Genomic DNA, 11159 nt, shown 5'->3' with positions numbered 1-11159 from the left:
GTTAGGTCCGGAGTAGGAATCTGGTTTTCTTTTTCTTTCTTCTTTATTTCTCCCATACGTATGGGGATGCTGAAGAATGTCCCCCTTTCATAAATACTCCGGACACATGGTTCACTAGCGTTCGGCCTTACATCGTACATGGACATCCGTCTCGCGGTTCATCTTCGGGACTATGTGAACTAACTCATAAACCATGCCACTCTCACCTCTCTCCCCCCACATCTACTCCTTATCCTAAATTAAAGGTACGAACCAAGGAACGTATCAAAAACCTTAAGGTCTAAGGATTCGTTTCAGGTGTTAGGAGTACTTTTAGCTTATCCGTTTAGTTCGGGGCGAAAAGAACAAAAGAGGGAAAAGAAAAAAGAAAACCTATCTGAGGTGCTTGTTTCTTCTACGAACTCATAAGAACCAGCCACCTCATGGACTCCGAATGCCGATCACTGCCGTTCACTTCCTGACGGGGTCTAATCAGGCCAAGGACGGGCCAGCCAGGCCAATCTGGTCAACTTCTCCTCGAACCGAGACCCACAACTTTTACCGATAGGAGTCCGGCCCAGATGTTCGAGGACCTGGGTCGATGTCCACTCTCTCCAGAAATTTCCATATCGAGTCCCAAATCCAATCCACCTTCAATCGATATCGAAATATGGAGTACTCTGTACCTGTGCGGCAATAGCCTCATCGATCCCGAATCTGAGGTATCCCAATCTTCTTTTTGTCACGTGGAAACCGGAGACTTTGATGATGCAGAATGTCAAATCTCTGTCAGTTTGACTTTTGGGGAATTGACAAGGTGGTCCACTCACAAAAACCGTTGAAGGATCGCCGATTCTGGGGCATAATCTTTCTTGGTTCATATGCAAGAGCCCGTTGCTTATCCCATTGCTTATTGCCCCGTAGCAGGACTATCACACCGTGCCTATATATTACAAAAAGTGAACAGGACATGTGCACAGTATTTTTTCAAATAATATCAACAAAAATCATCTGTCCGGGCAGTTGTTAGTATCCCCACTTGTGGGTGCCGAGTTCCAGACGCGTGTTTAGCGAGCCTCCCGTCAACTGGCAAACCTCTAGCCAACTGGCAAGGCTATCCCTACGACCTACCTTATCAAACCAAGTTAATGTTATTTGCCTCGTGGACTGAATTGAATTTTATCATGTCATTTGAAGCATATCGCAGGGCGAATATCATCAGAATCCTCGCTCCCCGAACCCATATCCCTTCACAGTTCATGAGTGTCCTCGCCAATGCTCAACGGACCCTTCTTCACCATAATCGTCAGAACCTCATACAGAACATCAGCAGCAGCCCTGCAAGAATTCAAGTGTCAGTCAAATCTCTTTCGATCAGATTCATAAGTCTCAAGGGCGGCACATACATCGTCGACAATTCCGCATTGGTATCGTAAGCCGGAGCCACCTCGACAATATCGGCACCAATGAAGTTAATCCCATCAAGGCCACGAATGATGGTTCGAAGTTCGCGTGTGGACCAGCCTCCAGTCTCTGGTGTTCCCGTAGCGGGGGCGACTAGAGTAACAAAGTCAGTATATATATTCGACAAGCTCGCAACTAGGTACCTCCGCAGAATACTTACAAGCAGGATCCAAGGTATCGATATCAATTGAGAGATAGACAGGGTTCTCAGTTCCAACTCGGTCGCGGATTTTCTTGATAATGCCATCGGTTCCTAATCACAGCACGCATGTGTTTAGCAGGGGAACATCACCAGACGACGCGTACCACCCGGATAGATCATAGGTACCAATTGTATCAATCTCACGAGCTTCGACAATCTCAAAGCCACAGTATCCATCGTTCTCATAGTCCGATGGGCCAGACAGTGTCGTGCGGATACCGGCGTGAATATTGGTGTCGTTCCTCAGCAGGCCCTCCATCGCAGCGTGGTAGAAGTATGTGCCGTGATTGATAGCAGCAACCTTGCTAGGGGAGCCTCCGAAGACCTTAGGCTTCCACGAATCCCTAGTAAGTCAGTAGTCAGCCCCAAATGCGTTCCGAGTCGCAGCAAATGCATGGATCCTCACAAATGACTATCGAAATGAATAACCGTCACTGGCCCGTAGGCTTTATTGATACTCCGCAGCAGGGGCAGGGTGATCGTGTGATCACCACCGAGGGTAATAACCCGAGGAAGAGTCTTGCCAGCGCGTGACAGACCAAGCTTATCAGCGTCGGTATAAGGCTTGCGCATCAAGACGCTGTTGTGTCCTTCCTCGATCTGCTGGATGGCCCAAGCATTATCGTATCTATACCGGTTTGCGATGGTCAGCTGAGCAGCTCCGCACATTCTTTTGCACTTGTTGTGTTCGGAGTCAGCTTATGTCCTGCGACTTACGAAGTGACCGGGACATCGCCACAATCCAGAATTCTCATATCGCTAACGAACGGGTTCGCCTGTAGGGGGACATTGTAGCCACCGCTGAAGGCCAATTTGCGTGAGCCTTTTTTCGTTTGAACGATGGCATAAGCTTTATGTTCATCAAGGGGAAATACACACTAGAGATTCAGGCGGCGAGAACCTTGTCTGATTCCGCTGGGACCGAAGCGGGCTCCGGGTCTGTAGGAGGTACCGGTGTCGAAGGGGGCACCTGGTTGAATCAAGACAAACTGGTCAGATATATGCTTTTGAAATCGCTACTCTTGAATGTCGACTTACCTAGGAACGCGATATCATACTTCTCGGCATCACTGGCCAGACATGGGAAATAGGGCAGGCGACCGAAAGTTGAGATCCCGGAGAATACGGAGTCGGCCTGGACTTCCAGTTAGAAATTGCAGAAGAACGGTATGAATACAAAAGAGGCTGGACGATATTCTCACCTGAGTGCCACCATCACCAGGCAGTGTGTTGTACCAAATTCCTTGGTGAGGACCAGCAAGTTGGGACTGACTGCTGTGGTCACCATGAGCCGAAGCGATAACAGAAAGAGCAAGCAAGCCCACGAGTGAAGAGATCATTTTCACTGTCAAGATTGAATGTAAGATGGTCGATATGACAGGAACGAGGACTTCTTTGACGCTTTATGTATGTCATGCACTGCAGAATGATCATCGATATCTAGATTTGTGCATTGTAACCAGTGGGCCGGGTATTCGATGCACCTGCACATAATGATGACACAAATTCTCCTGACATTGCCTAAATCCAGACACGATTGGCAACATAGCTCCAACTGCATAGTCTGGGTCCGGTTTGGAGAAGATGTTGGAGGCAAGATTGCTGCGGCGATGCATCTACTCCGAGCTCTCTAGTAGCCTTCCTTTCTGGGTGTTTGCAGTAGTGCCTATGGCTGGTAATAACTGGGGAGCATAGATATGCTACAACGGTGCATCATGCAAGTCATAATGTACGTCGATCCCAAAAGGGAAAACCGGGGGAGAAGTCTATATATGGGAAGTAAGGTTGAAGTCTGAAGATGATAGGCAATGGCAAAGATAATAGGAACATTTTAGTCAAATTTTGATAGCCATACTATGGGCGACGAATCGCACCACTACGACATAACCCCTATTACGGTTCACCGCCCTAATCACCGCCTGTATGATTATCGTTTCGGGTCTGTATGTAATATGAGGCACATGGCCCGAACTGCGTATGGCATCTTGATGGACATATGAAGCTATCATGCTATGTAACTTTGGAATTGACATCTATGCTGCCATTGACGGATATCCGATATTCTCCGTTGCCGTTTACGTCCCATGGATCTACGTTGGGTTCACTGGCGGTACGGCAAACGAGTTTCTAGCCTAATCCCTTAAAACCATTAGTGCAAGCTTCTACCTCGAGCTATTCGCTCTGAGTCCTCAACTGGTTGCTCAACTAAGCCTACTAAGGTTACAGTCTTGTATGGGTTCTTGGCCCGCTGTGTAGCCTTCTGTGTGGCCGCCCCTGCCTCTTGTTCATGTACAGGCCTAAAGAGGAGAGTGCAGGGGGCATAAGGGGAGTGGATATCGGCTCAGGTATGACCGTATGACCTCCTCAGCAAGGGTATCAACCTTCTTCTTGATGGCCGCTGTTTTAGTTGCAGGGGCAGGTCTCTTTCCTGCCTTTCTCGCTGAGCCAGAAGGTGCCTACCTCCGAAAAATGAGATGAACGAGGAATTCATTGCTCTGGGTATTCTGGTTGAATGAAGAGCAGAAATCCCGTACAGCACTGATCATGTGACTTGTCATTGGACGGTGAGATCAGTTTAGCACGTGTATTGGCCATGATTCCGCAGGCGCGGATCAGCCGATCACCTGCCTGCGCCTGCCATCTTTCTGGTACTCCGGCCATATCAGGAGTTCGTCTCATTGGGGAGTGATTCCTTTGTCGGCCCGACTCGGTCTCCAATATCCCGCTGGATACGGGCACCCAGTCGGACCGTCGTAGACCTTTGCAGTGGGCTAGGTATGGCCCCGGCCGTATACGGTATGGGCCCCCAATAAAGCCCATACATATAACCTGTCACCCCGACTCACCAGTATTGGCGCCCATAAACCAATCATTAATGCGTGGTAAAAAAACAGGCGCTGTTTTTTACGCATGTTCTGTAAGACTATACAATACAACATCGGCCCGACGTTTTACCAGACCTAGATTGGCAGTTCAACTCCCTAGGCATTAATATCTCAAGATTAAACGCCCAGGAGCTGGTAATGAAGGTCATAGATAAAACCAGCTACACCGAACACTGCAGTCTACCAAGGTTATGGAAAGAAAATGTCAATTTCATCAACATTCCGTAGTATTCTGGCACTTGGAGAATTAGCAAGTGTCAACATGTGGAAATATATATTTCACGTATACAGAAGTAGGTGCATCTTTCTGTTGAAGTATCGGGCACGTATGACAATTTTGATAGCCAACTTCATGATTTGTAGGTTAACAGCATTGAAAATTATATCAAAAGATAGCTAATCTTTTACTGTTTATACCTACACCCACAGAAATGGGATACTCTAGCTACTCTGGAGGTGAGAGAGGGTTAAAGACCTCCCATGAGCCATGGGGTGAATGTCTTGGCGAACAATTTGGCGGGGAGATGGGGAGATGGCCCGGGGGTTCCACCCACTTACTCAGGCCAACTTCCTCCACCAGCTCACTTTACAGAAGGGCAAAGCACAGTGCTAGGAGAGGGAGGCAGTCAATTAGCTATATACCCATTTACTACTTTAACACCATTAAATCGATATGTGTTTCTATCTGTTTTATTGCAACCAATGAGGGGTGATACCACCTTGGAACAATACCATGGTAACCTTCCTAATGTTCTGCCGGGCAGAAAAGGGTTATGTCGTAGTGGTCCGATTCGTCGCCCATAGATAGCCTTGGAGACAGGCATAGGGCTTATCCAGTGTCGCTCATTGGCGAATTTGACTTGGTTAGTAGCCTTGATCAGGTGATCGACGTCCGAACACCGGAGTACATGTATGATGTAGCAGCTAGCTAGCTACGGAGTATAACGGTCATTGAGCTGTTTCTCTCTCGTTAGTGTTGCACTTATGTTACTGTTTGAGAGTATTGTAGTTATGTGTTGAGCTGTGCGTCTGGATAACTTGGGTTTGTGTTTGGGTCCAGGTGGGTAGGTCGCCACTCGCCAGTTGGCGACGTGCTTAGGGCTTAGTACATTTGAACAGCAACCTACCCTAAGAAGTTACTGTGTAAACAAAAGTTGAACAGGCAGTGGATCAAGTTCTATAGGCATAGCCCGGCAAATAAATCTGACGGAGAAAGTTGAACGAGTGCGGGCTCTATCCTGGCGGATCCGCTACTCTTCACCACCAGCCTCCAAACACTCATGCACATCCATCCGCAGGAACGCCTTTCGAACCTCCACATCCCACTGGCTGCGAGCAACAATAACCCACTCCAGAATGCCCACCAAGTACAAAGCAATACACTGACCAACCCACAGCCCCTGTAGTCCCCAACCATGAAACGCAAGCCAAATACCCAATGGCAAAGCACCGCAGTAATAACTCACCAAATTGACAAAAGCCCCAACATGCTGCCGTCCCATGCCTCGCAAACTACCCCCACAACTCCCATTGAGTCCATCTGCAATCTGGAAAAGCGCCACATACGGCAACACCTCAGCAGTAAGCCGCACAACGCTCACATCATCATTGAAGATCTTCGCAAAGTGATCTCGCGTCCCAATAAGAACAGCCAGCACCACCCCGCCGAAGCACATGCTCAGCATGGCAGAGGTATGCGCAGCCCGGGCCGCTCCAGCACTGTCCCTACTGCCGAGCAGATTGCCGATACGAGCGGACGTTGCCACTCCAATGCCGAATGGGATCGTGTTGAGGACTTGGTCGGCTGTCATGATGACACTTTGCGCAGCAAGAGAGACTGTTCCTAGTCTGCCGGCTGCTAGAGCCACAATCTCAAAAGCCCACCATTCTGTGCCGACGTGTACAACACCGAGGAGGGCGAGTCTGGCGAAGGTGCGGAGGTTTTGGAATGCCTCGCGTGACCAACCACCCCAGCACTGCCAGCCGTTGATAAACCGTGCATAGAGGACGAGCAGGGCAAAGGATAGCCAGTAGCAGAGGCCTGTTGCTAGGGGGACTCCTAGGAGTCCGATCCCGAATGTGTAACAGAATAGGTAGGTGAGTGCGGCGTTGAGGGGTGATGTTATTAGCAAAACGTATGTGCCGGCTCGCATGATTCCTGCAATTTGCGCTTAGAACATTGCGGTCACAATGAGTGGATGAAACAATCACATACCTTGAGCCTGCAAGTACTTCTTCATAACCTCAAAATAAATGTACCCCAATCCACCAGGAATCAAACACGTCAAGAACCTCGCGCTATCATGCGAAAGCTGTGGATCCTGGCCAAGGAAGAGAAATACCGGCTCAGAGCAGGCCCACAGGATAGCAACGGGGATATAGAAGAGACCCAGCACCAGCAACCCGCGCTGAAGCAAGATTCCCAGGTCATGTTTGTTGGCACTCCCCGTAAAGGAGGATGAAGCAAGTGTATCCAAGGCTGTTGTACCGCCCAATGCAATCATCCATGCGGTGACCATCGCGAACATCTGCGAAAATGCACTCGCCGCTAAGTTCTGTGGCGATGAGCGACCGATTATCATCACGGACACAGTCTGCAGGCTGTTTTGCAGAGTGTATGCCATGATCACCGGGATTGAGTCTCTGAGGAGTAGCCAGAACTCGGTCCAAACCAAGCGTCGTGAGAATGGATCTTCTTCTTCGTTTCGTGCTGAGATCTCGTTCCTTGCTGGGACATCGTCGATAGGCTTGGAGAGCAGTGAAGTATACTCGTCTGGTGGAGAGTGGTTTGGTAGACTGTCATGGCTGCGGGGGTCAAGCATGATGTTCAAGCGATCAGAGGCGGTTTTCTCTTTGTGTCAATGTCTAGGTCTGGATAGTCTGATTTACTGAAGTGTCGTAGGTGATATGGTGGTCCTTCCATACGTTTAAGTGGATGTATACCTAGTATCTGATTCAATTGATCATTTGCTCGGGTGTTGTATTTTTCTCCACTGCTTCGACTATTCTATCGTTTTTCGCAAGGTAAGATATACGACATAGTGCGTCGAGTCCGATCTCGGCTTCCGGCCAGTCACTGTGGATGACTTGATATGCGACGATTGATCGTGCTGGAGCCACGTTTCGATGGCTTCTGTTCATGCAATTCGGAGCAAAATACAACGGCCTAGTCTAAGCCTCCGGAACGATGTCAACAGTACTTTTGTTTAGCGTCTGATGTCCTTATCAGCAGCAGTGGAGAAGGAGGGGCATCGGCCTTCTCCAGGCTTTACCTGAAAATGGAAGTTCACTAGAGTTAAGCGTTCCCTGGCAGTTGGGGTAAGAGATCCATCAAGATGATAAGATTCAATAGTGGCGTCGATAGATATCTTGAATAGCTTCTGTCATTATGGTGACTGTTGCCAATGAACTCGTTACCTATCGTCTTACTCCAATTGCTGATATGACCAAGGTGTACCGCGGAGATGGCGAGATCCCATGCAGACATTATTCAAGATGAACGATTATCCAGTCTATTCTTCTGGTTCCATCTCCAGAGGAGATATAATTGCCAAAGTCCGGTGTGGTCAATATTCATAGGTCGTATCCCCGGCGTGGAGGACAACGTACTAGAACCCCGGAGATCCCCCCGCGGTGAACGTAGCGCCTCAGGTCCCAGATGTAATAGCACTAGCACATCAACGGCTTATGTTAATGCTCATTCCATGTCCAATCCCTAATCGACTGCCCATCTTATCTTTAAGTCTTATCATCTCTCTGGATCGGTTGATTGGTGCATTTTGACGGATTTCCTTCTGTTGCGTTGATAACGACCGGACATTTTAGGAAATGATGATCGCGACGTCTATATACACAGTACAACATAGGATACAGATATTCAATAACCAGATGTTGATCTATAGTAGATGGATTGACATGGAACTACTTCATCTGTATTCTGGCTGCCCAACAAGTGTAGACAGTAGCGGTCCATAGGAAACTCATAACTACACCCAAATGATGAACATGTAGAATCTTACCTCCTAACAGTTTGACAAGTTTAGCTGAATCTACTGCTTAGCATTCTTTATGTGGCGTTTCAAACATGACATATACATCCTGCAAACTCAATTCAATGTATTGCTGATAAGCAAGCTTGAACTGCCCCTGCGTGAGAGACTACAGCAAGCCAATCGAATATCACTCGTTACATGTACCTTGAGCTTTCCAGTACAAATGGAGCCCTGATTCCTTCTGAGATACTCCTGACGAATATATGCCGACTAGGTATTGTCATACCTATATCAGAGTCATATACTAGCAGCCTCTGCTTTCCATGAACATGCCTTCAGCACACAACAAAACCGATACAATGACATCCTCAGCAACAGATATAAAAGAGAAAGAACAGTCCAGGGAGAAGGACAGCAGACACATTGGCTCCGATGATCAAGACAACCAAACACACACGTCCATGGCCCAGGGACAAATCCTCTACCATGCGGCTGTCGGTAAAAATGGAATCAGACTCCATCCACAGCCTACTGCAGATGCCTTGGATCCCTTGAACTGGTCGAGGCTCCAGAAGCACACTATATTGTCTATTGTCATGTTCAAGTACGTACCGCTGTAGTCCCAAGAGCCACCTTTTATCCCAAGTCGCTTCGCACTTCACTTGACAAGGGCAAAATGACACTGCTAGCTTACTAACGCATCATCTTCCTTTGGCAATAGATATTTCTTGTTCACATATCTCACAACCACTACGGTACCGTCATTCCCAGAAATTCAAGACCAATACAAGATCAACTATTCGCAAGTCAACTGGACAGTTGCTGTGCCAGCGTTAGGGCTCACCGTCGGCCCACTCATCTGGTCATCGCTTGGTGATATATACGGTCGTCGATTAATATTCTTGATCGGAACGACCATAGCATTGGCCTCAACGGTCGGTGCTGCTACCGCTGGCAACTATTCAAGCTATATGGCTGCCCGTTTCTTTCAAGGCTTTGGAGTGAGCCCAGCATCGACCGTTGGAATGGCTATCGGTACGTCTGCGCGATATCTTCCCAGCAAAATGCATATCTGACGTCGAATTCTACCCAGTAAATGATCTATTCTTCGATTATGAGCGAGGCCAGAAGCTCGGTCTCTGGGTTTTAGCATTGGATTCCGGATTGCTTCTTGGTCCTACTTGTGAGCATCCCCTAGTTCTTCCATTTTCACACCAACGAACCAAATCCTAAAACCAATCTTCCATAGTCGGTGGCTTTTTGGACCTCATCAACGCCGCATGGATCAATTGGTTCAATGCAATTCTCTTCGCCATCTTACTGCTCCTCGAACTCGCCTTCCTGCCCGAAACCCTTTACCCTCGAAACAAGATGCTGCAACAAATGCCTCGTCTACATGGACACAAAGCCCTCCCTACAGATATCGAAAAACAACCAATGGGTGAGGATATAGCTCTGCCTGCCCTTTCGCCGGTAGAGGCCTCACTGTCTGATCTACGGCGCACGAAACATCTCCCCTTCATCAATTGGCGTCCTATTCCCGGAATAACCCATCCCAAGCCTTGGGACTCACTTATTCGGTTTGCGTTGACCTTTCAGCTACCTACTGTTGCCATCACAGTGATCGGGTATAGTTTCGTTTGGTACTGGTGGGTTCTGTCGGTTATTACCATGGTACCCGCGGCATATCCAACATATTCACCTCTCATCCAAGGGCTGCTGTTTCTTGGATTACTCCTCGGGACTGTAGTATCGGAAGTTGCTTGTTCTGGTCGACTGAGTGACTATATAGTCAATAAACTGTCAAAGCGGAACGGCAACATTCGTGTGCCAGAGATGCGGCTGTGGTTGGCGTATCCAGCTATGCTGCTCACTACTAGTAAGTTACACATTCATTGGGAGATGGCATTGCTATGATTTCACTATGAATATGATGATGGTGGCTTACATCGTGATTTTTTACCTAGTTGGTTTAATTATCTGGGGTATCAGCATCGACCAAAATTATCACTGGATGGTCGGCCAGGTGGCATTCTTCTTGTGTATGTCCTACTCAGCAAATACGCGAAGATGAACATAAAGCTAACAGCTCCGAAAGTCGCCGCCGGTATCCAAATTGCCAACATGGTGACGAGCAGTTACGTCGTTGACTGTTACCCTTTGCAAACAACAAGTGTGATCACCTTCTACGCCGTTTTCCTCAATCTAAGTGCTTTCATCAACCCCGTATGTCCACCTACCTTGGGAAACCCTGCTTCCATATGGCACAATGAACTAACAGAAGCTGACTGGTTGCTGTGTGCAGTTCTTTATTGCTCCGTGGCAAGAGTCTTCCGGCTGGACTTGGACTTTCACTGTCCAGGGGATCATTGTGCTCGTTGGCGGTTGGCTAGTTTTTGGTGGCTTGCATAGATTCGGCGCCTGGATGCGCTCAAAGGGGCCGCAGCCGTCGTGGGTCAACCCAGAATTTGATATGGATCCTTGATACGGTAGGTTCCTTGTTCAGATTCGCCTGTCGGGGCATTTCCAACTGTATTTTGCTGCTATAAATTGTTATGAGCACTAGCTCAATGCTCTATTCCAGATGGACTACCTAAAGGGGAGTAGAAGATAACAGGCTCGGAAAGCTAGAGAAGA

General features: G+C 48.1%; 3 protein-coding genes across 3 annotated transcripts; 1 reads left to right on the top strand and 2 right to left on the bottom strand.

The window, feature by feature from the left end:
* Nucleotides 1-1229: 1229 nt before the first annotated feature.
* Nucleotides 1230-2985, bottom strand: N7515_009422 (agmatinase; the record flags this gene model as incomplete). The annotated part of the gene is made up of 9 exons (XM_056670166.1): nucleotides 1230-1317; nucleotides 1386-1536; nucleotides 1604-1696; nucleotides 1772-1989; nucleotides 2052-2273; nucleotides 2363-2446; nucleotides 2525-2615; nucleotides 2684-2780; nucleotides 2848-2985. 9 exons carry the CDS (start codon nucleotides 2983-2985, stop codon nucleotides 1230-1232), a joined length of 1182 nt encoding a protein of 393 aa, XP_056517965.1.
* Nucleotides 2986-5780: 2795 nt separating this feature from the next.
* N7515_009421 (MATE family efflux transporter) lies at nucleotides 5781-7352 on the bottom strand (the record flags this gene model as incomplete). Its single annotated transcript, XM_056670165.1, has 2 exons — nucleotides 5781-6688; nucleotides 6746-7352. 2 exons carry the CDS (start codon nucleotides 7350-7352, stop codon nucleotides 5781-5783), a joined length of 1515 nt encoding a protein of 504 aa, XP_056517964.1.
* A 1499-nt stretch (nucleotides 7353-8851) lies between these two features.
* Nucleotides 8852-11007, top strand: N7515_009420 (uncharacterized protein; the record flags this gene model as incomplete). The annotated part of the gene is made up of 7 exons (XM_056670164.1): nucleotides 8852-9126; nucleotides 9244-9557; nucleotides 9616-9705; nucleotides 9772-10401; nucleotides 10490-10564; nucleotides 10621-10748; nucleotides 10807-11007. 7 exons carry the CDS (start codon nucleotides 8852-8854, stop codon nucleotides 11005-11007), a joined length of 1713 nt encoding a protein of 570 aa, XP_056517963.1.
* Nucleotides 11008-11159: the final 152 nt, after the last annotated feature.

This window comes from Penicillium bovifimosum (assembly GCF_028826915.1).
Source record: "Penicillium bovifimosum strain IBT 22155 chromosome Unknown utg000007l_segment0_segment0, whole genome shotgun sequence".
Classification (NCBI taxonomy): domain Eukaryota; kingdom Fungi; phylum Ascomycota; class Eurotiomycetes; order Eurotiales; family Aspergillaceae; genus Penicillium; species Penicillium bovifimosum.
Note: the sequence above shows the minus strand (reverse complement) of the source record. Positions and strands in the feature narration are given on the sequence as shown.